Source organism: Gorilla gorilla, chromosome 6 (genome assembly GCF_029281585.2).
Source record: "Gorilla gorilla gorilla isolate KB3781 chromosome 6, NHGRI_mGorGor1-v2.1_pri, whole genome shotgun sequence".
Taxonomy (NCBI): Eukaryota; Metazoa; Chordata; class Mammalia; order Primates; family Hominidae; genus Gorilla; species Gorilla gorilla.
In genome coordinates, this window is record NC_073230.2 from 38,246,919 (window position 1) to 38,274,729 (window position 27,811).

The 27,811-nt window shown below is 44.0% G+C and overlaps 1 protein-coding gene across 5 annotated transcripts in view; it reads left to right on the top strand.

Annotated features, from left to right (window-relative positions):
* MINDY4 (MINDY lysine 48 deubiquitinase 4) overlaps positions 1-27,811 on the top strand; it is a 116,461-nt gene that overhangs the window by 36,530 nt on the left and 52,120 nt on the right. For 3 of the 5 annotated variants that reach the window (XM_004045263.5, XM_019031116.4, XM_055347292.2), the window contains exons 6-8: positions 16,492-16,550; positions 24,493-24,599; positions 27,043-27,159. In XM_004045263.5, the coding sequence (XP_004045311.3) occupies positions 16,492-16,550; positions 24,493-24,599; positions 27,043-27,159 (283 nt within the window). Of the gene's footprint in view, positions 1-9,217; positions 9,290-16,491; positions 16,551-24,492; positions 24,600-27,042; positions 27,160-27,811 lie in introns of all 5 variants that reach the window. The other 2 variants (XM_063708443.1, XM_063708444.1) reach the window with 1 other exon arrangement.

The window sequence follows — 27,811 nt, forward strand, 5'->3', positions numbered from 1 at the left end:
TAAAGCCCTTCCTTCTTTAACTCAATGTCTGAGGGGTTTTGTCTGTGGCTTGTCCTGCTACAGTCCATTTAATATTTAATAAAGACATTACTGCTGATTTATTATTCTTCTTTTTAAAGAAAATAACTACAAAAGGGCACGTGTACCAGATGCAAGGATCTGGGAGAACTTAGACAAGGATCCTGGTTTTAAAAAGTGTTGTCGTACAAACAAACCCCAAGTGGATTTGGCAGGAGAGCGTCCTTATTCTAAGGAGATGCAGGCTGAAATATTTAGGGATGGTATATCATGATGTCCACAACTGGCTTTCAAATCGTTCAGCAAAAAGAAAAATAATGTGTGTGTGTGTTGAGTCGGGGGGTGGTGTATGTATGTATGCATTGAGAGAAAAAAAAAGTAAGGCAAATGTTAACAATTTGTCACTATAAGTGAAGGGTACATGCTGGTGTGTGTTTTATTTTTCATTCAGTTTTCCTGTTAGTCTAATATTTTTCAAAATAAAAAAAGAGAATTAAAAAACACATGGAATAGATAGGAAAAATGATTAGTTAATAGGATCTATCTCTTATCTCTGGGTAATGATCATAAAGAAGTGGAACCAGGTTTGTTATTCAATGCTGGAATCTGGGTGAGGTGATGGTATAAAACCCAAGGCTAGCCCAAAACACGCTGAGGGAGCAGCTGATGAATTTCTTGTTACATGGGCATCCACAAGCTCTTGCACTCCAAGGAATCAGTGGGTACAGAAACAACAGCTCACACATGTTTTTCCAGGTGCATAGCAAACAGGCTTTTTCATGTAGGTCTGCTGAGCCCTGGGAAGCTGATTCCCACCCCCCTTTTCCAGACCAATCTTGCCCCCTCTAACCAGCTGGGGCTGGAATCCTCACCCAGCCTTCTGGTTGTTTTGTCAAAACTTCTGGACCTTTGATTCCACCCCCATCCTGAGGCTCAACATGACATTTCCAACAGGAGATTGCCTAGAATGGGTCCAGCTGCTTCCGATGGTTTTCCATTTGTTCTGGAAAAAGCTCCAGATACCTTTGGTCAGCGCTCTTCCCAGCCGTCTGCCTTGCTGGGGCCATTTCTTGCCCACACCATCCGGAAGGGGTTGCTGTCTGTAGGTACCTGCACATCTGTCCCACTGGGGAGGAAGACGATGGTGGGAGAGTGCAGCTTGGAGAACCAAGGACACGGGATTTTGGAGGGGGTACTTTCAGCCTCATGCTTGCATTAGATTCAGATCCTTAAAAACCAGAGAACCAGAGCCCTGCCAGAGGGCTTCATTCCGCCTCTGTAGAAGTTTCATTGTCAGGAGAAAAGGGATTGTGATGCTTCGATTTTTTCTTTTCTACTTCTACAAACTCATGTGAATTATTGTTACCTTTTAAGGATCTGGGAGGGAAACTTGCCCTGTGTTAAAGTGTTCAATCCCCAGGTCCTGAATTCTGTGTGAGGCAGGCCTTGTGCTCCCGTGCTGTGGGGTTCATGGAAAGTTTCAGTACAGCCTTTCCACCCTTGAGTGGCTGGATTCTCAGCCATGTCCAGCCCCTCAGTGAATGCCCTCACCTGCTGGGCTTTCCATTCACAGCCACCTGTGCTGAACAGCTGAGGAACCTCAGCAGAGGCAAGAGGCAGTAACCCCAGAGTGGGGGCAGGGAGGAATGGGACCCACGGTTTGCTACCCAAGGACACTCACAACCCATTTCCAGGGAAGATGACTGCCAGGAGAGGCACGGGGGGCTGGGAGGCTGGCTCAGGGACACAGCTAATTTTAGCCCAGGGTGTACTTGTCCGAACTGGGGCTGGCTCCCTCATGGAAATTCCACAGCTCTCTGGTTTTATGTGTATGAGTGGTGTAATGCTCAAAATTTGCAAAGCTAACTTGGGTTTAAAGCAACATGTTTCTTTCTCCTTCTTCTAAAAATGCCCAGAAAACAGTCATTTCTCTGTGCTTTGGGTGTAGGTCAAAATTTCCTGGAGGTTCTTTTTTCATGATGGGGCAGTGTGGGGTGGAAGGAAGCGTAGCTCTAGGAACCAGTCTTGACTTGATCTTGCTCTGGCCAAACCAGGGCAGGACAGAGAATCACAGTCTCTGTGCCCAAGGAGACCTTTGGGTCATCCATTTGGTGCAGTCAGTAAAATAAATTACTTTAAAAAATACTGGAGGACCAGCGTCAGGTTCAGAAGCAGAGTCAGACATTGTGGGCCTGAAACTTACACAATCTGAGTGACCTCTTTAAGAGAAAGAATATGAAAGTATTTAATTTTCGCAAATTTTCCAAAAATACAAGACCGTGTGAACACACATTTCTAGGGCCTCTTAGAAAGGTCCCTGAAGCTTAAGCTTCATTAGCTTGATGGTAAATCAAATGCTATTTGGGTTGTTGTTACTATTTTTTTCTGACCAAGTAAGGACATTGAAACAATTTCATAAAATTTTACCAGTTGAAGTAGACATAATCTTATTTCAAGATTATGTCAACCTTTAGAATGAACAAATTAAGCTTTGTGAAACATTTCGCTGCATTGTTTTTTATTTTTGTCACGTCGCCATGGACCTGTGTGTCCTGGACAGTTGGTAATTTTCCAAGCCTCAGTGTCTTCATTTGTAAAAAAATAGGGCTAGAAAGTTCTTATGCTGCTTTCTACACAGGACTTTCGTGAGAATTAAATTTTAAAACGTGCTTAGCAAGTGCTAGGAAAAGTAGAAGGTGCTGCTTAGATAAGCAATTATTATTGTAAGGGCAAAGCTATAGAACATTTAACACCCTTAGAAGGTCACAGAAAGGTAAATCAAAGCCCAGGGAAGGTGAATATTTGCCCAGGGTCGCTTGGAGAAAGGCATGAGCTCCAAAAATAAGTGTTATTTAAGTGTAAGCCTCTTCACCTTTCTAAAAGTAAATGAACTCAAATCTTTCTTTTCAAATGGCTATGAGGTCAACCTTGGACCCAGTCAGAGCCGTTTCGAACATGTGGCTCACAGCTCTTATATAAATGCTTACGTAGGGGAATGCCTTATAAGTTTGAAAGGAAAATACTTCATCCTAGAAGTTGTTTTAAGCCATGCTTTGACATATTTAACCAAACAGAGCCTAAGTGAGTTTAGTGTTTTGTGGGACTCAGCCTCTCGTTGGTGCAGCTTACTTCCCTGACACGTTGGTTGGCCTTTATTAGGACAGTCATGGGCAGGATTGGTGCCCCAGAGTGGCTTCTCCTAGCAGCTAACTAAACATCTCCACACAGCTTTTCAGTCCACTGTGGAAACTGGCAGCAACTCCTTCAGGCAGCCACTCCTTCAGGCAGCCTGTCAGAACCTTCCCTTTTGTCATGCCAAGGATGACTTTAGACCTCCCTGGGACAGGGCCAAGGCTGTAGAGGCAATCCTTTCCATCCTGGGCCCTTACACCATCCTTGGGAGGCAGCCTCAGAGACCACTGGGGAGGGAGGCTGGGCTGCCAGGAAGCCCTAATCAGAGGCAGCCTTAGTGGCCCCGCCCGCTGGGTGTGCAGCCTGTGGCCCACCCACACCTGGGACACCTCATGCTGTGGGCCAGGCACCCCATCACATCTCTAGCACTGGCCCTGGTCACTGGTCTCATCCAGCATCTCATGATGGGTGGGCTTGGTCAAGTCCAGTAGCCATGGGCTAGTGTGCAGAGGGGTGGAGGTGAGACCAAGATGAAGGGAGATCATGGGCTAGCAACATTTTGCTTGGTGAACTGCATACCCCAGGCCAGAGTGGTTACTCAGTGAATTTGAGTGTGTTCCAGAGACATGCTTCATAGAGATCACTTTTCCTTCGAGAAGATATTTTTCTCTCCCTGGGGTAACATCACATCTACCCACCCTTTCACTGCCTGTTGAGCAACTCCTGCCTCTTGTACCAGTCACCTTTTGGAGGTGACTTCAGCCGTGCCCAGGAAACCAGCCTGAGAGAAGGGCAGGGAGGTGTGAACTGGGAGGGCCACAAAGTCCTGGTGTGTGTCTCCCCAAGGGAAGAGCAATCAGTCCTAATGCATTTTTGGGTCTTAAGAAAATGAAGGCAGTGCCTCAAATATCCAGCATGGGATAGATTAAAATAAACCAAGATGAGAGTCAGGAGCTTAAAACTTATTTCTGCCTACTAACCAGGGGCCTTGGGAAAGCTCTGTCCTTGACTCCCACCTCCAGCAGGGCTGCAGGATTAGACTAGATGGTCTGGATTAGCCTTTTCAGCCCTTCCAGCTGGATGAGCTGTATCTAGGTGATCTCTGAGTACTCCTCAGCTTCCAGAGGGAGCATCCATTGAATACCAATTGCGTGCCCGGGTCTCGTATGCCAAATTGGAAGAATAGGGAAATAATATGAGGGAAGGTCACATCTTTGTACAGTTTTGTTTTGCAAACTGTATGCCCTTGAAGAAAACTTCTGAGTCTGAGACTGTGGTAAATTTCTTCTCCGTTCCTGGAATGTTCCAGAATCCAGCCTGACTCAAGGAACAGAGATACAGGAAGGAGAAATGTTGGAACTGATTTCAAATCTTGCTCTGGCTCTGCGTACTTCTTGTGAAGGACGTGTGCCAAGGCCTGTCGGGAGGGACACATACGGAAAGAGAGTTAAGCTGAGAAACCATCACCCCGACAGAACAATGGCTTAGGAGGCTGGAGTACAGCATGTGTTCTCTGCAGCCAAACAGCCTGGGCCCGATGGCTTTTCCAGGAGGATGCGGGGCCATCCGTTTCTCCCTCCCTCCTGCCCCCCTGCCTCCCAAATCTGTCCTCACTGGGCGATCCCTATCTTTGTCCACCTTTGTCATCATGGACCCAGATGAGAGAGACTTGGGTATGCAGCCCAGTTCCCAATTAAGGGATTCACTGGTTTCAGGAAGATAATTTATTTGAGCTGAATTGTTAAGGCAGATTGTTTTCACAGGATTCCAAGCAGAGAGCTTTTCTCACAGGAAATGTCAGGCCAGCAATTCTAGTCAGGTTTTCCACATCCTTAAGAGGAAAGAAAAGACAGAGAGAAAAAAATATTCCTTTTATATGTTGTAGGTCAACCGTTTGAGAACTGGCAACTGCAGGGTATAAACTTAAGATCTGTTAAAATAGCTACACATTGTGATAGTTAGTGCACGCGATGACTTCTCGATAACCCAACCCTTCATGAGACCTCATGTTCTTTATGGCTTAATTTGAAAAATGCATGTGAATATCCAGTGGCCAAGGGAGGTAGAGGAAGCACCTCCAGAGGCTCAGAGTCCCACTGAGCTCCCAGGAGATGAAGACACTGAAGAACTCCCATCCTCTCCCTGGAGCTTGGTTTCCTTGTCTGTAACACCAAAGGTCATGCCAGGTGACGTCTAAGTGCCATCCAGCTCTAACCACAATTCTGTACTCCACCTATACCTAGAGGAGCTTGGCTGAGGAGCTACAGGAAACCAAAGAAAAAAGGAGAGCAGGAAAGTGAAAGGAAAAAAGCTTTTCTTCCATGGAGAACTTGGGTTTGTCTTTTTTTTTTTTTTTTTTTTTTTTTAGCATTCTACATTAAAAAAATTTTTGTTTAGTCTTTTTATATCAACTTGCCCTCAGGGATCTGACTCACAAAAACTTACTGCTTCTCCAGCAGTTCAGTCATTCATGAGAGCTGTTGAAGTGATGGGGGTTATACAGAGTCACTGATGGAAGCGAGGAAGGAGTACAGCACCGCAGTCCCTGGTGGGCACCTCCAGTGTTTGCTGTGTACATACATGGCCAAGAAGTGCTTGCAGGTGGGGAGGGGCTGGGTCTGAAAAGCAGAAGCCCGGGTTCCCGAAGTTTTGTGGTTCTTATAGCCCCTCAAAGACAACTCCGGCAAAAGGGAGGCTGAGACTAGAGGCAATGCGTCTGTTGCCAGGTGATGCCAGTCTTACCTAGCATGTGCATGTCCATCTAGTTCCTATATGTCTGTCCATGTCTGAACAACTCTCTCATTCATTATAATCTAACCCTCTTGTTCATTGCAAAATGATGTTCTGTTTCACATGGGAGAGTGGTAGGAGTGCCGAATTTGTATTCAGGAAACCTGGACTCTGGTCCTGGGGTTTTCAGTTTCACTCGCCTTGTTGCTTGGCCTCTAGTATGTATACCACCAGCATATTGGGTATGTGTGGGATGCTGGACATCCTCATCTTGTTACTGACTCTAGCAGGTATGCTTCCAATGCCTCAGCGTTAGGTAGGATGTTCTTTAGGGTTCAAATAAAACCCTTTCCTTCCCTTGAGCATGCTAAGAATTATTTTTAAAGAAACATATATGGATATTTATCTTTATCAAGTGCTTTTTCTGCATCTATTTAGATTATTTTATATTTTTTAAATCTCTTGATATGAATTACATTATTAGATTTTCTACTGTTAAAATAGTGTTGCATTTCTATTTGGTCATAATTTCTCTCAAACTCATGGCTGATACAGTTGTCTATTTTATTTTGTATTTTTGTATTTTATGTTTACAGGTATTAGATTTTTAGAATCAAGGTTGTGGTAACCTCATTAATCATCATTATCTCAACTAACACGTAGCAATTTCTGTATGTAGGGTGCTATTCCTAGTACTTGATGTATTAACTCATTTAATTCTCACAACAATCTTTTGAGGGAAGACTATTATTAGCCCCATTAGATGAAGAATAAAGAATAGATGAAGAATCTGAAGCCCAGAGAAGCTGGACACTTGCCTCTCCTGCACAGACTTTTAGTGTGTCAGTGAGATTCATAGCTGGGATGGGTGGTTCCAGAGTCCGAGTGCACTCTATTTGGGAATGTAAACTGGGGAGATTTTCTTATATTTGGTGGAACACATCAGTAAAACTCTTCGTGTATATGTTGGGGCTGGAAATGGGGGTGAATTTTAAATTAATGATTTAAGAAAATGATTATAGGTAGTTTCAGATTTTCTGTTCATTTTTTCGTCAGTTTTGTGATTTTTCTAGAAAATGGTCCCATCTGTCAGTTTTCAGATGTATTGGTTTGAACTTATTCATACTAGTTTCTTCTTACTGAAAAGCTCCTATTGATAATGTTTAGTTTTATCCTTCCTTTTCACTCTTAGTATTGTTTATTTATACTCTCTTCTCTTTATCAATCTTGCCAAAGGTTTGCCTTTTTACTAATCTTTTAAAAGAATCGGTTTTGAAGGTTTTTGAATCTATTATTTTTTATTTCATTAACTTTTTCATCTTGCATTTATTTTTCCTCCTTCCTACTCTCTTTTGGTCTATTCTGTTGTTCTCTTTTGCTGGGGGATGCTTACTTTGCTTTCCACTGTTCCACAATAATAGGTGCCTTTATGCTATACACTGCCCTCTCCATATTACTTTAACTGCTTCCCGTAAGACTTTATAAGTTGTGTTTTTAATGTTAACCATTTTGAAATATTTTCTGCCATTATTTCTTTAAAATTTTCTAATGCATGGGTTATTTTGGGGGAGTGTAGAGGAGCTCTTTATCATTGAATTCTTTTTTTATTTCTTTGTAATCAGAAACACAGTTTGGAATTTTTTGAGACATAATATGTGGACTGCTGTATGGTCAATATTTATACATTTGTGCTTGACAAGAATATATTATTTAACAGTTGGATGTTTTGGATCAAACATGTTATTTTAATGTTCAAATAGTCTTTATTCTTATTAATGTTATTTTTCTGCTTGATCTGTTAGTTGCTGGGAGAGATGTGTTAAAATTTTCTATTATGCTCACGGATTGAAGAGTTTCTCCTCGTAGTTCTGTCAAATTTTTGATAATATGTTTTGAAGCTTTGTTGGTAGCAGCATAGAGTTTCATGATGGCTACATTTTTCTGTTGAATTTTTTCTTTTATTATTCTCTAATAAGTAAGTTTATCACTAATAACACTTTTTATCCCAAAATCTGTTTTTATCTGATAGCATTTAGCTACATCACCTTTTAAATGGCTAGTATACAAGTGGTATATTTTTGCCACGCTTTACTGTTAAGCTTTTGTATCATGTGTCTTAAAACAGCATATAGATAATTTTTAAAAGTAAAATTCAATCTGTGTCTCTTTTAACTGGCAAGTTTAATTTTTTTTGCCTTTAGTATAATTGCTGATTTACTGGAATTTATTTGTCCTGTTATATTTCATACTTCCCTTTTGCCACATTTTTTCTTTATATAATTTCTCCTCTTTTCTTGCTTTCTTATTTTTTAAGTTAACTATTTGAAAGTGAACAATTCAGTGGCATTTAGTACATTCACAGTGTTGTATAACCACCACCTCTGTCTAGTTCTAGAACGTCTTCATTTCTTCAAAGTAAAATCCCTTATGCATTAAGCAGTTTTTCTCCATTCTTCCCCCAATCCCCAGTCTCTGGCAACTACCGATCTGTGATATTTCACATAAGTGGAATCATATAATATATAAGCTTCCGTGTCAGGCTTCTTTCACTTAACATGTTTTTGAGGTTCATCCATATTGTAGCATGTATCCGTACCTCATTCCTTTTGATGGCAGAATAATATTCCATTGTATGGATATATAACATTTTATTTATTTACTCATTTGTTGATTGACATTTGGGTTGTCTCCACCTTTTGGTTATTGTAAATAGTGCTGCCGTGAACATTTACACACATGTATTTGTTTGAGTCCCTGTTTTCAGTTCTTTGGGGGTGCATACTGAAAAATGGAATTGCAGAATAATTCTATTTTTAACTTCTTGAGGAACTCCCAGGCTGTTTTCCACAGTGGCACTTACTTGTGAATTAACTGAAATGTATTTTTTTTCTACTCTTTTCACATTTAGAAATTATACACTATGTTTTTACTGTTCTAGTGGTTACTTCTAAATTTTTAATCTTAATTGACTTTAATCAATCCCTCTACCCCCTCAAAAAAATGTGAGATTTTAGGAAGCTTTAACTCTGATGATTGTTTCCCATTCCCATGCTCCTGTTTATTATGTCTGGTGTTTTAGTTTCACTTTGTTTTTAACTATTCTTAAATTAGTTGCTATTGTTATTATTTTAATTGTTTTTATTGTCGGTTCTCATTTAGGTTTATCTAAATGCTTGCTGATTTCTTTTCTTCCTGGTATGAGTCCTTAATTGTTCATTCAGTGAAGGTCTGTGATAGTAAACTGTTTTAATCCTTGACTGAAAATGTCTTAATTTTGTTCTTACTTTTAGTGATGTTTTAGTTGGGAATTTCAAAGTTGACAGTTTTTTTCTTTCAGCTTTGAAGATGTTATTTTATTGTCTTATGCCCTTGCCATTGCTATTGAGAAGTCTGCTGTAACTGTTTACAGGTAATCTGCCTTTTCTCTAAGATTTTTCTCATTGTCTTTTGTATTCCAGTAGTTTTAAAATGACATGTCTAGGTATGCATTTATTTTTACATGTCCATTTGAATCTCATGTTTCTATGAGAATGCATGTCTGGAAAGTTCTTAGCAATTACCTTTTCAGGTATTTCTCTTCCTAAATTCTCTTTATTCTTTCATTCTGGAGCTTCTTTTATATGTATGTTGGACTTTAGAAGTTTTTCCTCCATTTCTCTTATTTATTTGCTCCTTCATGCAGTTTATCTCTCTCCTGATTGGTGATATTCTGAATAATATCATCTGATAGCTCTTAGTAGTTAATGATGTCTTCACTAATCTACTGTTTATGTTTACCAAAAGATTTTTCCAAATTTTAAAGAAGTTCAAACCTGTAAAAAGCTTGAAAGAAGAGTACAATGAATATCTGTAGACTTTTCACTTAAATTCAGCAATTGGTATGATTTTGTCACATTTGTTCTTTCTCTCTCTTTCTCTCATCTCCTCCTCCCCAATATATATTAATTGTATTTATATATACACGTATTTTTCTGATGATTCATTCTAAAGTAAAATACAGATATCCTGACATTTCACTTGTAAATATTTCAGCATGCGTCTCCTAAGGGCAAGAACATTTTCCTCCACAACCACAGTACCCACAAAATTTCTTTCTTTCTTTCTTTTTTTTCTTTTGAGACAGAATCTTGCTCTGACACCCAGACTGGAGTGCAGTGGTGTGATCTTGGCTCACTGTCACCTCCATCTCCCAGATTCAAGGGATCCTCCCACAGTCCTGTAGATGGGACTACAGGCTCATACCACCAAGCCTGGGTAATTTTTGTGTTTTTAGTAGAGACAGGGTTTTGCCATGTTGCCCAGGCTGGTCTCAAACTCCTGGGCTCAAGTGATCCTCCTGCCTCAGCCTCCTAAAGTGTTGGGATTACAGGTGTGAACCACTGTACCTGGCCCAATAAATTTCATAGTGATTCAATAACATTATCTGACATGTAGCCCATAATCAAATCTCTCTCAAGTGTTCCCCAGATATTCTTTTAGGCTTTATTTTTTTTTCAATCCAGGATCCATTCGAGGTTTGCGCATTGTCTTGGTTGACGTGCCTGTCTATTTTATTTATTTATTTATTTATTTATTTATTTATTTATTTATTTTCAGACAAGGTTTCACTCTTGCTAGGCTGGAGTGCAGTGGCATGACCACAGCTCACTGCAGTCTTGGCTTCCCAGGCTCAAGTGATCCTCCCACCTGAAGCCTCCCGAGCAGCTAGGACTATAGGCATGCACCACTACACTTGGCTAATTTTTGAATTTTTTTTTTTTGCAGAGATGGGGTATCACTATGTTGCCCAGACTGTTCTCCGACTTCTGGGCTCAAGCAGTCTGCCCACCTTGGCCTCCCAAAGTGCTGAGATTACAGGTGTGAGCCACTGTGCCCAGCCTCTAGTCTATTTTAATCTCAGTTTTAGTTTTTCTTGAAGAGAATGGGCTTGTTGTCCTAAGAACACCCATATTCTAGATTTGTTGGTTTGTTTCATTATTAGGTTTACATTAAGCATTTTTTTTTTTTGGCAGGGACAATACATAAGTGATGTTGTATATTTCCTGTTACATCACATCAGGACCACATTAATGTCAGTTTGTTTTATTTTGATGATGCTAAGTTGGATCACTCTGTTAAGGTGGTGTATGTCACTCTGTCTATCATTGTAAAGATAACTTTCCCTTTTGCAATTAATAAGTAATCTGAAAGTTTTAGACCATATGAATATCCTGTTCCTCAAAAACCTTCCATCCAGTTGTATTGGCATCTACTGATGACCCTTTCCCATATAAATGATTAAATTGGAGTATGTAAAATGATGGTTTTCTAATTTTATAATTCCTTCTACATTCATTGACGGTATTCTGTAGAAAAGAGCTTGTCCATCTTCTCTCTCTTTTCCTTGCACTCCCCCCCACCTTCTTCCTTCTTGTCCTTCATTCCTTCCTCCTTCAGTAGCAGACTCATGAATTTTTTTCAATATTTAATGTATCATCTATCAACGTTGTTATATGCCCATTATTTCAATAACTGCATTTACTCTTCAAAACTGCCTATTCTTTTTTCATAATGTCTAGCTCTTTTCTTATGATTTCCATTCCTGTTTTTAAAAAGTTTCTCTAATCTTTCTAATTTACAGCCTCTCTAAGATTTTTGCTCCATCTTGAGTCTTTGGGAGTCCTATTTGCTGTGTCTGTTGGCTTTCACTCATGGTACATCATTTCTCATGTGTTTAAGAGTTTTTTGTTTTGAGCATATTTTAGTAGGACTTAAAAAAACAAATAAAAAAACAAAAAACTTCTCTCTTCTAGGGAATCTTGTTTGAACTGGTTTGTAGGAATGCTCTTCCAGATAATTTTACATTGCTTTGGTTAGGTGTGCTGGGGTATCACTGACTTGGGAAAAATTTATGTTAATTTCTTATATTCTAGATTCTTGTGCCATATAAATGGGGTCAATCTGAACTCCATTGACACTGGGTTCTGATATTTCATCAAATATATAGCAAATGTCTTAGTCTGTTTTCTGTAGCATATAACAGAAAACCTGAAACTGAGTAGTTTGTAAGGAAACAAAATTTGTGTCCTACAGTTCTGGGGGTTGGAAAGTCCGAGGATGGGAGGTCACATCTAGTGAGGGCCTTCTTACTAGTGGGGGCTCTCTGCAGAGTGCTGAGGTAGCTCAAGGCATCACATGATGGGGAGGCTGAGTGTGCTAATTCAGGTCTGTCTTCCTCTTCTTAGAAAGTCACCAATCCCACTCCCATAACAACTTGTTAATTTATGAACCCATTAATGCATTCATGAGGGCAAAGCACTCATGACTCAATCATCTCCTGAATGCCCCACCTCTCAATACGGCCACACTGGGGATTAAATTTCAACATGAGTTTTAGAGGGGTCAGATATTCAAACCATAGCAGTAAGTGATCAGTATCTTTATTTTCATGAGATGCCTTTCTTTTAGAACCCATAACTAATTTAGCCAAGAATCTAGTAACAAACACAGAGGAATAAGCATCTCCTCTTCTCAGTTTTTATTTTTTTGCTATTTATTTTTATTTTTATTTTTTAGAGGTAGCGGCTTGCATGATCATAGCTCACTGCAGCCTTAAACTCCTGGGCTCCAGCGATCCTCCCATTTCAGCCTCCTGAGTAGTTGGGACTACAGGTGCGTGACACCATGCTCAACTAATTTATTTATTTTTTGTAGAGAGAGGGTCTTGATATGTTGCCCAGGCTGGCCTCAAGTGATCATCCCGCCTCCACCTCCCAGAATGCTGGGACTATAGGCATGAGCCACCACACCTTGCTTCTTCTCTGTTATTATGTGAGAGCGGCTCTTTCCACCAAGCCAAGGATTCAGTTATTCAGAGATTGAGTCCTGGTCCCATGGAGCCCAGAACACCAGCAGTGATCCAGCTCGTGCCTCTCTCTGGGGGGTCATAAGAGGACCTGTGGTGGGAGGTGGAGGCCTTAGCAGAGGGGCGAGCCGAGTTCTGCCACTTGGCCCCCATGAATTTATTAGTTGCATGCTTTGATACATGTCTCCGGGTTATCAGCACAATCACACTTTGAAAAAGTGTTTTGAGTCCCTTGATTTATCTTTTTGTCATTGTTGTTCAGAATAGTTTTCACTCAAAGGCAAGAACATGCTTTTAAACTGACCTTTTAAACTTTGTAAAGCTTATGCCACAAAGAGACACATGAAAGGAACAATAAGCACATTCTCTATGTGGAAGCATAATTGAAGTCTCCTCTGGTGATGAGATCTATGGGAACCCGGCACAAAGCATCTGAGCTGGGCTCTTGTGCTGATGGATGGCCCTCTGGGTGGAAGTCCCATGACCAGAGAGAGAGGCCAAGCTGTACCCTACCCAGTGGAAACATTATTCCCACCATCTCAGCGGGCTCATGGCCACCTGCCTACCCTCAGGAGCCAAGGGAACCACTTGGGAGATTTGGCCCTTGTCCTGTGGTCTGCAGGAAGCCATGGAAGTTTCTGAGCAGGGGAAGGATGTGGAAAATAGAGGCAAGAGCAAAGTAGAGCATTTGAAGCCAGCAGCCTGGGTTTGAATCCTGACTCTGGCACTTCTAAGTTGTGTGACCTTGTGTAAGCCACCTAGCTTCTGTGAGAATCATCTGGCATTGAGCACCCATTTATGGAGCACTGGCTACATGCTGGACACCTGGGATCCAGAGGAGACCAAGAGAATACTGCAGTCGTTTCTTCTTCCTTGCTTATAACTGTTACCATGTGTATTAGTTTACCATTGCTGCCATAACAAATTACCACAAAGTGGCTTCAAACAACATGAATTTATTATCTCATAGTTCTGGAGGGCTGAATTTCCACTGAGCTAAAGTCAAGGTGTTGAAAGGGCTGGTTGTTTCTTGAGGATCCAGGGGAGAATTTGTTTCCTTGCCCTTTTCACCTTCTAGTACCCACCTGGATTCCTTGGCTTGTAGCTCCTTCCTGTCTGCAAAGTAAATCACTCCAATCTCTGCTTCCATGTTCACATCGCCTTCTCTTCTCCCTTTACCTCTTTATGATAAGGATTCTTATAATTACATTGGTCCCATTTAGGTAATATAGTATAATTTCCTCGTCTAAAGATCCTTCACTTATTCTTATTTGCAGAATCTCTTTTGCCGTGTAAAGTAACATTCAGGGATTAGGATGTGGATATAATTGAGGGCCGTTATTCAGCCTATGACACCACGTGACATTGCATTTAGCGTCTGTTCATTTTACGTATCTGTGTTATGTGTTTCTTCTGGGCAGTGAGGTAGGCCTGCCAGATAGCCTCACATGTGTGCTGGGTGAGTGAGTGAATAAATGAATGAATGTGTTCTTTGGAGCTGAGAAGAAGCTGATGTTCCACTTGGGCTTTAGAGGATTAATGTGAGTTTGTTTGCCAGAGTATTCTAGATGGAATGAGCAGCTTATGAAAAGATATAGAGACATGAGCTGAGACGTTCAGCTTGGAGGAAATGCAGGCAGAGTGTGATGGCCCAGAGTGAGACGAGGCTGGGCAGTAGGTGGCCAGATCATGGAGAGCCTTGCAGGATACCTTCATGGGCCTGGATTTTATTTTTATAAGGAAGCAGTAAATGTAGTTATTGCCCTTGTCTTTGGAGTTATCGCCTGGGTTTAAATTCCTGTGCTGCCACGGGATAGGGTTACTTGCTGTGTAACCCTAGGAAAATTACTAAACATCTTTGAGGCTCAGTGAAATAAGTGCTTCATAAACCTGTTCTGAGAAGCAGATGACTTTTGAGGCTTGCAAAGCACTTAGCACAGTGTGTGGAATGGTCAAGGGAGCCTTTAGGAATGTATTGGCATTCTTGCTGTTATTTTAATACATGTGATTATTGTTATTATTGATGGTGATGATGGGGACTCTTTGAAGAATTTCAGCCAGGCTTCAGTGTCGTGGTCAGATTTGCTTTCTAGGAAGATGACTTTGGCAGCCACATAAAGATGTCAGGGGCCACGGGTGGGTGACACTAAGGGTCGGGAAACCAGTTCAGAGCCTATTAAAATAATCTAGGTGAGAGGTGAAGAGGCAGAGAGCAGAGGTGGGGGTTCAAGAGAGATGTTATCGGATGCAGGATGTTGGAGAGATGTCTTTGCTGCTGCTGTTCCCTGCTTGAAATGGTTCAAGGAGGATTTTAGAGGCTTAGTACCAATGCCTTAGTCCTTGATTTTCAGAAAGGGACACTGAGGCACAGCAAGGGGAGGATGCCTTGCCTTCATCTCCAGATGAAACAGTGACAGACGGGATAGGCAGGGTAGAACCGAGGTCCTCAGCCCTTTGTTGCAGAGCAGGCGGAGGTGGGAGAAGTGTGGCTGGAAGAGGCTTCTGATGGAAGTGCAGTTCTTCATGGGTGGGGGTGCTCTGACACAAACTCAGTGTCGACTGCCCCTTCCACATCCCTCTAACCACCCCTCTATGCCTTAACTCCTCTTTCCAGCTCATTCTTCCACCAGTCCCCACAAGAATGCCTGTAGAATCCTGGTGGTGTTGGGCAGAGGGGTTTTGTGGTTTTGAATTAAGGCAAATGACTTGACTGAGTTGAGGAGGACACATGGAGGATGAGGACTGCCTGGGAGGGGGGGTGAGGGAGTTCTGTGTTCTAGTGCCAGTGAAAGAAACCTGGAGTCTGAAGAAGTGTGTACTCAGGGATTTGGTACTGTGCGTCCTCTAGCTCTTCCATTCACGCCCCTTCATACATCTTCAGGAGGAAACCAATTCAATGGAGTGCACCAGGGCAAGATTACGATTGTTACTTCAATCATATCTTACCCTGCAAGGATGTTGAAGGAAAATATATTTCAATGCCACACTCAAAAGAGCTGTCACTTTTTAACATAGTAAATGGGTTTTCAGAGAGTGATGTAATATTGTTATTTTTAATACATTCTGTTTAGAAATGATTTTACTTTAGTTCAGGTCAATGTATGCTGGAGAACAGAAAAATCTAAAGGGAGCTTTAGAAAATGCTCCCTCAAAGGGTCCACCTTTTAAGGGTGGACCCTTTTAAGAAAGCTCTGTGTGCACATACCTGAATTTACAAATCAGAATCACAGGGCAACCTTTTAAGTAACAGGAAGATACAGGAGGGTTCCTTTAAACACTTTGGTGCATGTCAGAGGTTTCTTATAGATAGCTGCTGATGGCTTTACAAGAAAGCTAGGAGAGAGGAAACAAACAAACAAAAAACATAGAGATGAGATGAACAAATTCTGGGCAATGATGACAAGAACTCGATTTGTTTGTGTGTGTGTGTGTGTGTGTTTCCCAGAAGTATTGCAGTGAAATTGGCGAGATAGCCTACATGCAGTGCTTGGCAAATGCCAACCTACAGAGCTGACCATCCTGTATTGGCTGGTGTATGAGTCTCTTTGTGAGAACACAGAATCGACAAGCATCATGGGGGCTATTTGGTCCCATCCCATGTGGAACCTGTGGCTGAGAGAGGGGGAGTATTCAAGGCACACAGAGGCAAGGCCAAGACTAGAGAGACTTGTCTCCTGAATGCCTGTCCATCGCTCTTAACAGTCTTCTCTGCCATTTACATTTCTCTGTCAGTCTCCTCTGGTACATTGATATTTTCTATTTTCCAGGAAAAATCAGTTGCTGCCGTCTGACAAGGTGGATGGTGAGCTGGGTGCCCTGCGGCTCGGTAGGTGCAGCGGGTGCCTCTGTGCTGTGCCCATCAGGGCCCAAGGGGTCCTCGTTGGCTCTGTCTGGGAGATGGGTGGTCGGGGGCCCCTTTTCTTCCACCTGACCTCAGCAAGTGGGGCCGGTCAAGTGAGTAGAGCAGACTACTCTCTCTCTGATTGATGTCTTCTACTGCTTGCCCTTCTCTCCTGGGGACATCCTTGTAAGAAGACCAGTCATTTCTGGATCTACACTGTGGGGCCAGAGAAGCTCTTTCTGCTTTTGGTATTTTTTTAGGGCCATTCAGTAATGGCCTCTTAGTAAGTTAACTAAGGTCTCCAGAAAACAGTTCTCATTCAAAGTATCAGTATAGCTCTGGCTGGGAAGGCCCATCCTTTTTAAAAGTTTATCAGTGTATTATGGAGGCATAAGACACAAACAGTGAAGGCATTAAGTGTATAACCTTAAGTGCCCTGGTCTGCATCTTCACTTCTGTGTACATCTGTGTAACTGCTCTCTAAGATCAATATAGAGCACATTTCCTTCCACTCTTTAGTTTTGAAGCAAACTTTTTTTCTCTCTCTTTCTGTAATTCCCTACTCTCCAAAGACATGCATTTGCAGGGTTTTGCAGAAGCAGCTAGAGACTGAGGATGTTGAGACCAAGGACTGGCCGTGAGAGGATGAGGCTTGAGTGCTGCCAACATTTGCTCCTTTTCTGGAGCCAACAGTTTACCTATTGCACCATTTGGGCAGACAAGAGCTGTTCACATGCTCTTCATCTCCCTTTTGAACTCTCCCTTTTAAACTGAAGGAAGAAAGCAGTGCCCCTATTTAGAACTCTCTTGTGTGAGACGTGTAGTCTGACAGTTTGCTTTGATGAGATTGAAAGAAAGGTGCAGGCCTCTGAGCTGCGGAGGTGGAGGTGGGGGTTTGTTTACTCTGCCTAACTGATCCTAGAAGTAGCAGATCCTCAGAGCTCCCCAGATGGGGTAGATGTCTGTGCATGGCTATGCAGAGTACAGCATGGAGTCAGGAGGTGCTGGCATCCAAATCCTTTTTGTGCACCACTGCACTTTAAGATTTTGCAGTGAAAGCTGCTTGTGTTTGGACACAAGAAAAGCGGTTCCTGGTCTTCAGAACCCAGAGAGCTTCTACTGGAAGGAAGGCTGTTAGCAATTCTCAGAAGCAGCTGTTTGAAGTGTGTGTGTGCATGTTTTCTGGAGGGAGGCCGACCCCTCTTTGCTAATGGCTCAGCTAATGATTTAGGAAAGAAGAAGGTGAAGGATAGGAGGCCATGGAACCCAGTCACGGAGAGAGTTCATGAAAGGAAAGGAAGGAGAAGTCTTGTGGGGGCCAGGGGGTTGGGGGTTGAACAGTTCAGAAACAAAAATCAAATTTGGTTAGAGGAACAACACTCCTCCTCCACCCCAGTTCATTTTACTTTGGTTCGATTCAGTAAACTCTTGTCAGCAATTACCTGCCAGCGCATATGCAAGGCTCGGTAGAAGGCAGACCAAGGTGAATAAAAGGTGGCCTTGCCTTTCTGGAGGGTGGGGTGGGTAGGACAAAGGAAGAGAGGTATCTTCCCATAGCAACACATGAAGCAGATGCCCAGCAGTGCTTAAGTGCTTTAATAAGCCAAGTTCTATGATGGGTTTCTGTATTAGTCTATTCTCATGCTGCTAATAAAGACATACCAGAAACTGAGTAATTTATAAAGGAAAGAGGTTTAATTGACTCACAGTTCAGCATGGCTGGGGAGGCCTCAGGAAACTTACAATTGTGGCAGAAGGGGAAGCAAACATGTCCTTCTTCACATGGTGGCAGGAAGGAGAAGTCCCCAGCAAAAGGGGGAAAAGTCCCTTATAAAACCATCAAATCTCATGAGAACTCAGTATTACAAGAATAGCATGAGGGTAACCGCCCCCATGATTCAATTACCTCCCATCAGTTCCCTCCTATGACATGTGGGGATGATGGGAACTACAATTCAAGATGAGATTTGGGTGGGGACACAGCCAAACCATATCAGTTCTGGAAGCTTCCATAGTGTGTAGGTATTTAGTCTGGACTCTGAAGAATGGGTAAGGTCTTGTCAAATAGCGATGTGGAAGGAGCCACATGGGCAAATGCCTGGTGTATATATGAGAAAGATTGGCTGGAGGTAATGGCCCTGTCGGGGAGGATGTGGGGGTCAGTGTGAGATGAGGCTGAAATGAAGACTGGGCTGGGCAAGATGATTTTGAGTGCTGTGCTAAAGAGCTGGACAGCAAGTCATTGGGCAGAGATTCTGTGCTAGTGAGATACCTAGGGCTGCGCATTTGGGGGCTATATCTGGACTTAGGTGTAGAATAGACTTTAGGGATACAAGCTTAGATGTTGGGATACTGGTGAGGGGCTCTTGGCATAGTCCAGAGAAGAGGTAATGAGACCCCTCTTACCTGGGAAATCCAATGGGTATTTCAGGACCTGCCCGAATTTCACCTGTTATAGGAAGTTTCCCTGAGCATTTATAGCAGAATTAATTGCCTCCCTCTCTGCTCTGAAAACCCTTGCACTCGTTCCTTTTTCAGCACTTACTAGGTTATGTTGTAATTTTTCAGGGGGCTCTATCTCTCCCTTGTCAGGGAGCTGCTTGAATGAAGGGGTGGGGCCTTAGTCATCTCTTACCTCTGTCCCACATCATCCCTAGTACATCATGGGTGCCAAAGAATGCACTTGCTGAGCAAATAGAAAGATAAGGACATATTCCTGTAACCGTGGAGAGAGAAAGGCAACAGGGGGGCAGGATATGAGACATTCTGGAGGCAGAGTGATCCAGAGGCTGGACGGGCATGGTGGGTGAGAGAGGGTGGAGGGTTCAGCCTGGGGCTCTGGTAGAAGGGTAGAGGAGAGATGGGGTCTTTTATTGAAACTGAAGCCAGGAAGGGTTCTGAGTTTCTGGTGTTGGGACACTTCCAGAAGATATCTTGTAGTCAGTAGGAAATTCTGCACAGGCTCCCAGAAAAAAGCTGTGTGGCCCATTCTCCCTATGGAATCTTCCTATGAACATCATTCCCCTTGGTATCTTTGACTCCCTATGGAAATAAAATCCAATTACTTTATACCTACGTACATGTATCCTACAAAAAGCACATAAAATAGTATGGGAAACAAAACCCCTTGCTTCTTTTCAATCGGACATTTAAACCAGGACCTTAGAAATAGCATTCTCAAACCACTGACATTTACAGATGGCTTTGTCTCCCTGGCCAACATGTCGTTCTGGAGTGTGTTGTTTTTCCCTTGCATGGCATTCCCACCACATCTGGGCCCGAGGCCTGCTATATGGTCCTAAACCAACTCCCTGCACTTGGGCCAATTCCTCCCTGTAGAAGCCAAAGGAGTTTGCCTTTTCCAAGGGGCTTACTCTGGCCTATGCTCCATTGGCGTCTGCTTTTCCTGGGCCCCCAGCCTTCATTCCCAGATTTACTCCATGGGACCCAGGCAGAGCATGTTTCATGCCTGGCTCCCTCCCTGACAACCTCAGATTAAATAGAAACCTCTAAATAGGCTTAAATACTGTCACTTTGTGCCTCCAGGAAACAATCTGGCTCAAGGCATTGCAAGAAGCCCTTCAGGGTCAGTCCTCCAGTAATCTGGAATCACTCAGGTTATCCTGCCCCTTTGTCTGGGGCCTCAGATGTCTAAGGTGGAATTAATCACACATCTCTTTTCCTCCAGAGAACATTCTCAGTGTTGGTCTTTGCAAAGCCTGCCTATCAGTCTTCTTCCCTTTCTTCCTTCCCACCCTTTTTTTTGAGATGGAGTCTTGCTCTGTTGCCCACGCTGGAGTGCAGTGGTGTAATCTCAGCTTACTGCACCCTCCGCCCTCTGTTTCCTGGGTTCAAGTGATTCTCAGGCCTCAGCCTCCTGACTAACTGGGATTACAGGCCCGTGCCACCATGCCTGGCTAATTTTTGTATTTTTAGTAGAGATGGGGTTTCGCCATGTTGGCTAGGCTGCTCTTAAACTCGACCTCAGGTGATCCACCCACCTCGGCCTCCCAAAGTGTTGGGATTACAGGCATGAGCCACTGTGCCTGGCCCCCTTCCCTCCCTTTTACATTTCCCTCTCTCCTTCCCTTTCTCCCCCTTAACTTTCTTTCCTTATTTATCTTTAGCCCTACCCCTTATACTCTTATTACCTTCCTTTCCCATAAGCAACCATTCTCTTATGCTGAATCTATATCTTTTTCTTGTGTATGTTCTTGCAAAATCTATACTGTTTTGTATGCATCATTTTTACTTGACATAGATAGCATTGTGTTATATATCTCATTTGGTTTCTTACTTTCTCTACCCAGCACCATGTTTTTAAGTCCCATTCTTGTTGCTGGGTAGACATCTGATCTTTGTTTTAGGTTATTTATGTAAGGCCATGGTCATAGGGTAGCTTTTCAGAGACCCTAACTAAGAAACTGTATTAGTCCATTTTCATGCTGCTGATAAAAACATACCCGAGATTGGGCAATTTTCAAAGGAAACAAGTTTAATAGAGAACTCACAGTTCCACGTTGCTGGGGAAGCCTCACAATCATGGTGGAAGGCAAGGAGGAGCAAGTCACATCTTATGTGGATGGTGGCAGGCAAAGAGAGAGCCTGTGTAGGCAAGCTTCTGTTTTTAAAAGCCATTCGATGTCATGAGACTTATTCACTATCACAAGACCAGCACAGAAAAGAGCCACCTCCATGATTCGGTTATCTCCCACAGTGTCCTTCCCACAACATGTGGGAATTATGGGAGCTACAAGATGAGATTTGGGTGGGGACACAGAGCCAAGCCATATCAATCTGCCCCTAGCCCCTCCTAAGTCTCATGTCTTCACATTTCGAAACCAATCATGCCTTCCCAACAGTCCCCCAAAGTCTTAACTCATTTCAGCATTAACCTAAAAGTCCACAGTTTAAAGTCTCATTTGAGACAAGGCAAGTCCCTTCCACCTAATAGCCAGTAAAATCAAAAGCAAGTTAGTTACTTCCTAGATACAATGGGGGTACAGGCGGTGGGAAAATGCAGCTGTTCCAAATGGGAGAAATTGGCCAAAACAAAGGGGCCCAGGCCCTACGCAAGTCCAAAATCCAGCAGGGCAGTCAAATCTTAAAGCTCCAAAGTGATCTCCTTTGACTCCATGTCTCACATCTAGGTCATGCTGATGCAAGAGGTGGGTTCCCATGGTCTTGGGCAGCTCTGCCCCTGTGGCTTTGCAGGATACGGCCTCCCTCCCAGTTGCTTTCATGGGCTGGTGTTGAGTGTCTGTGGCTTTTCCAGGCACATGGTGCAAGTTGTTGGTGAATCTACCATTCTGGGGTCTGGAGGACAGTAGCTCTCTTCTCACAGCTCCACTAGGTGGTGCCCCCATAGGGATTCTTTGTGGAGCCTCCATCCCCACATTTCCTTTCTGCACTGCCCTAGCAGAGGTTCTCCATGAGGGCCCCACCCCTGTAGCAAACTTCTGCCTGGACATCCAGGTGTTTCCATACATCCTCTGAAATCTAGGCGGAGGTTCCCAAACCTCAGTTCTTGACTTCTGTGCACCTGCAGGCTCAACACCACATGGTAGCTGCCAAAGCTTAGGCCTTGCACCTTTGAAGCCACAGCCTGAGCTGTACATTGGCCCCTTTTAGTCATCACTAGAGTGGCTAGGATGTAGGGCACCAAGTCCTTATGCTGTACACAGCACAGGGACCCTGGGCCCAGCCCATGAGACCATTTTTTCCTCCTAGGCCTCCGGGTCTGTGATGGGAGGGCCTGCCATGAAGACCTCTGACATGCCCTGGAGACGTTTTCCCCATTGTCTTGTGGATTAACATTTGGCTTCTGGCTACCTATGCAAATTTCTGCAGCCAGCTTGAATTTCTCTTCAGAAAATGGGATTTTCTTTTCTATTACATTTCTTTTCTGTTGCAAGTTTTCTGAGCTTTTATGCTCTGTTTCCCTTATAAAACCAGATGCCTTTAACAGCACTCAAGTCACCTCTTGAATGCTTTGCTGCTTAGAAATTTCTTCCACCAGATACCCTAAATCATCTCTCTCAAGTTTAAAGTTCTGCAAATCTCTAGGGCAGAGGCAAAATGCTGCCAATCTCTGCTAGAACACAACAAGAGTCACCTTTGCTCCAATTCCCAACAAGTTCCCCCTCTCCATCTGAGACCTTATTGTTCATACTACTATCCGCATTTTTGTCAAAGCCATTCAACATGTCTCTAGGAAGTTCCAAACTTTCCCACATTTTCCTGTCTTCTTCTGAGCCCTCCAAACTGTTCCAGCTTCTGCCTGTTACTCAGTTGCAAAGTCACTTCCACATTTTCGGGTATCTTTTCAGCAGTGCCCCACTTTACTGGTACCAATTTACTGTATTAGTCTGTTTTCATGCTGCTGATAAAGATACTCCTGAGACCGGGCAATTTACAAAAGAAAGAAGTTTATTGGACTTTAAGTTGCACATGGCTGGGGAGGCCTCACAATCATGGCAGAAGGCAAGGAGGAGCAAGTCACATCTTATGTGGATGGCAGCAGGCAAAGAGAGCTTGTTCAGGCAAACTCCTGTTTTTTAAAGCCATCAGATGTTGTGAGACTTATTCACTATCATGAGAACGGCACAGGAAAGACCCACTCCCATGATTCGGTTATCTCTCACTGGGTCCCTCACACAGCACATGGGAATTATGGGAGTTACAAAATGAAATTTGGGTGGGGACACAGAGCCAAACCATATCAGAAGCATTCTCATCTAAGTTCAGATTCATATTTAAATTCCAGACTATTTTCCCCCAGCCCAGCGGTAGAATCTATCTGCTTGTTCAGTGGCCTGAGTCTCTAGGAGTTCCCCTTGTGCTGTGGCTGGGTTGCCCTGGGGAGAAAGGAGGCTGTAGCATAAGATGTAAGCTGTGTGTCCTGGGAATGGTGGCCTTTGATACCACCCCCGCCCACACAGGCCCACTCTGGCAGGCCCCTCTAGGGAGCTGGATTCACAGAGCCAAGCCCTCAGCTACCCTCTGGAGTTCACTCTGCTCAGCCTTGCCGGCACCATTGCCTTGGCATTGTTTCTCCCTGGGTCCTTTATCACTGTGTTCTGGTGAATGCAGCGGCAGCAGGTGTAATGACAAGGGGGCCTTAGCTAACTGGGAAGTCACAGCTGGTGCTACCAGAGACCCAGGTGGGACCCTCTCTAGGCCTCAGTTGTCCCACTATGAGAAAACAATATCTGGAATATGGCTTACGGTCCCTGCTGGAGGTCCAGGACAGTGGGATGGTAGAGTTACTAGGAGTCACTCTCTCTGCCACTTTCCATTTGACTGATTTGGGGCCAGTTACTTAACTCCTCTAAGCCTCAGTTTCCTCATCTATAAGTGGGGGTAATGATAATTACTTTCTCATAAGGCTGTTGTGGAAGAAGTTGATCAAATTCAAGCAGTCAACAAATGCAAGTTACAATAGTGATTATCTGCAATAATTATTTTATCAGCAGTGGTTCCATTTTCTTTCCCAGTCCTGTCCTCTTCACCTTTGTCCTTGGGGGAATGATCTTTCGAGTCATGCCCACCTTTTGTAAGAAATGTGTCAGAGCTAGGCTTTCCTGGTCCTGGTTCGATGGCTTAGGACCCAGTCACTTGTTCCACTGTATGTCCATGCGTGGAACTTTCTAGTGGACCAGTAGCTAAGTCTCACTCGGCAACATCCTCGTGGTATGAACAGAGCAGGGTTGTGACAAGGAGCATGGACTCTCTTGATCTGGTTGCTTTCCTTCCGCTGAGGGTCTGGGAACTTCAAAACAGAGCTGGGGTGAATGAATGCAGGGAGGAACCCTCCTTTCACTCAAACCTTCTACAAACTTAGCAATGTCTGTGGTGTTCAGTGACTTCATGTTCTGTTCTCCGTGAGTCATAACGAGGGGCTCACATGGCCATGGTTTTCTTTCAGAGGATGTGGAGGATGAGTTGATAAGGGAAGAGGTCATCCTGTCGCCAGTCCCATCAGTGCTCAAGTTGCAGACAGCATCAAAACCAATTGACCTCTCAGTAGCAAAGGTAAGTGTAAGGAGACTCCTGGGTTAAATGTGTCTTGATTTGAATGGATATGGATGGCGTGATTTTGGTGTTTCTGCCCCAATCCAGCTCATTGTAATCTCTTGGTCATTGTTGAAATGGAAATTTGGGTGTGATATAGAAGAAAATGTGAACCTAGAGTCAGGAAAACTGCAGTCTAGTCCTGACAGCTCTCATTCCCTCTCCAAGACAAAAGGTGAGGGAGGAGGTTATGTCCTCCCCTCCAAATACCGTGGGAATAGAGCTGCTTCATCATGTCCCTGTGGGCACTGTTAGGGTGTGATGGAAATGGTCCAGTTGTCCCCATTAGAGCAGCGTTGCTCCTGTACTGGTCTCCTAAGCCCTGGCCAGGTTGCAGTGATGGAAGGACAGGGAGGTGTTAACAATTCTTCAGCACTGTTCAGGTGCACTCCCTTGGCCACTTAAAGGGCCCCGTGGTCACAGGGGACCAGGAGCAGGTTCCTGGCCACAGCAGCCTCCTCTGCAGGGGTGTCTGGGATTGCTCACCATGCTCGGCTACCAGGGTGGCCTCACCACTCCCGTGACCAGAGGCTCCTGCAGGATGGAATGTCATTCCCGCTGTCCTCTTCTGGCCTTTCACCAAGATCCAGGAGGGAAAAACAAAACTCCTAGGGACACAGCTGACTTCCTTCTCTTCCTACTTACTACATATTTACTCAGCATACAAATCAAAGAGCAAAGTATTTTTCTAGAGGTTTTGTCCTTTCGTTTCCTTCCCCTCTCCTCCCCTCTCCCCTTCTCTCTCATATCTCCCCCTTCTTCCATTCTCTCTTTTGAAGCTTCAGAGGGTCAGATACACTTAAGTGGCCCCAAACCTGGGAGGAGGTTCTCTGTCATCTGTCACCATGCAATGAGTCTTTGGGTCTTTGCAGAGCGCACTTATGCTTGGGGCAGACCCCTCAGGCTCCTAAAGACTACGCAGCAGTAGCGTCTCCAAAAGCAGCTGGAAAAAGTGAGGCCTGCAGAGAGAACAAGAAGGCCCAGGGCACGTGGCCTCTGGAAAGCAGAGTCCAGGTTCCCAGGCTCTGTTGACCACACTGTGCCTAGCGGGAGCTGTCATTCTGAGCCCTGACAGATGAATCCACACATCCTTTCTCCTGTGTGCCACCAGCCCACATTTGATGACATGTGGACAAATGCTTCTGTCAAAGAGATTTTTCCTTATATTTAATGAAAAGGAAAAAAAGAGCTGATTCTGGTGGAAAATAATGAGTCTGTAGGAAAGGTCTGACCCAGAGAGGGGGTGCAGGGGAGTGGCTGTAGAATCCACCTGCTGGTCTTGGGGCTCACTCAAGGCTTCAGAGACCCCCTCAGATGTAAAACCATGGCAGAGAGAGGGCGGGCCCATCATGAGGGGAGTGGGCGGGGACATGCTGCCTTTCTCATCTGAGGGCCTGTCCATGGGGAAGGGATTGACCATTCTGGGGGCTCTGGAGGGTGATGCGTGGGTTGATGGGAAATGAACAGTGAACTCATTATCAGCCAGAAGTCTGGAGAAGACAGCCGTGAGAAAGTAGAGGGGCTGCCTTGAGAGGTGGTGGGAACCCCTTCACTGGGGGGTTGGGATGGTTCAAGCAGAGTTCACGGGGGACCACTCATGGGCGGCATCACAGAGGAGGTTCTTACACATGGTAGAGAGTTGTACTAGACCAGGAGTTGGCAGGTGTTTTCTGTAAAGGGCTCAATAGTGTATTTTTGGTTTTGCTGGCCGTGTGATCTCTGCTGCACCTATTCAACTTTGCCATCATGGTATGAACGCAGCCATGGATGGTATGGAAACAAATGGGCTTTGCTGTGTGCCAGTAGAACATTATTTACAAACAGGTGGTGGGGGCAGATTTAGCCTGTGGGTCACAGTTTAGTAACCCTGCACTAGAGCACTGGCTCTCAAACCCGGCGCACTGTGGAATCACCTGGGGGAATCTTAAAACTACTGATACTGGAGTCTCACCCTCAGCAACTGGGGTTTAATTGGCTGGTGTGTTTTCTGAACATCAAGATTGTTTTTAGGAACTTCGTATCCTAGATGGTTCTAATGTGAGGTCGAGTTTGAAAACCCCTAGTCTTGCCTGTGGAAGATCAGTGGACCTCCAAGATCTCTTGCAAATCTAAAATTTTGTTTCGCAAGGCCCCTGTAAGGAGCTTACAAAGATTTTGGCCCATGTCAGCACAGGCTAGCTTGGTTTAAAGATGTTCCAGAGGTAAGACCCTCAGGACTGAGTTTCTCTTTCATCAAATATAAGAAGAATGAGCTTGAAAAATAAAAAGAAAAGAGATGAACCATGCTAGAAAATGGACTTCCCTGCTAGAATTCAAGAACAACTTCTGCAGGAATATGCACACTGAACATCGTATTGTTGCTTGCTTTTAAAACAACCAGTAAAACTCTCTCTTCTTTTTATAGGAAATAAAGACCCTTCTGTTTGGTTCCAGCTTTTGCTGTTTCAATGAAGAATGGAAACTTCAGAGTTTTTCCTTTAGTAACACAGCCTCATTAAAATACGGCATAGTGCAGAACAAGGCAGGTTGCTCCTAGGTTTCCTTGGGACCTTTCTGCTGGGCCATCATGCATAGGGGTGGGTGTACCTCCCAGTTTTGGTTAATCCTGTGAGCGTTAGCTGGGCTATTCTGGACCAGCCAGCCCCACATGTGCTGAGTTGTCACTTGGTGCAGGCACTTCAGATGTGGCTGGTGCAGCAAGAGCTGGGGAATAAGACCCTCTGCTTTGGAGATGTTCAAATTGAACATGGATTTAAGGAGCACTTGCTGTGAGTGGTGCAGGTGCTGGGATCCTCAGCAGGAGAGAGAGCAATAGGAGGCCTTCAGTCTGCTTGGGGCCACTAGAGGGGCCTTCTTAGGCTGATCATTGAGAGATTCACAGGATTTTGCAGATAGAGCTGGAGAAAGGGCACTCCAGGCAGGTGGCAGCATTAATGAAGGGGAGGCGGTTTGAAAGTCTAGGGGCTGCATGAAAAGGCAGAGGGATCAAGTGTGCAGAGCAAGTGCTTGAAGAGAAGGATGTAATAGAAACTGGGCCAGTGGAGGCCAATGGTTGCAGGCCTAGAACATGGCTTATGCCCAGTTCCCACATTATACTCATGGGCAGAAAATAAGCTAAACCCAGGATCAAGAATCAGCAGATGAGCAGGGCAGCTTGGTCCGGTTCAGTTTCT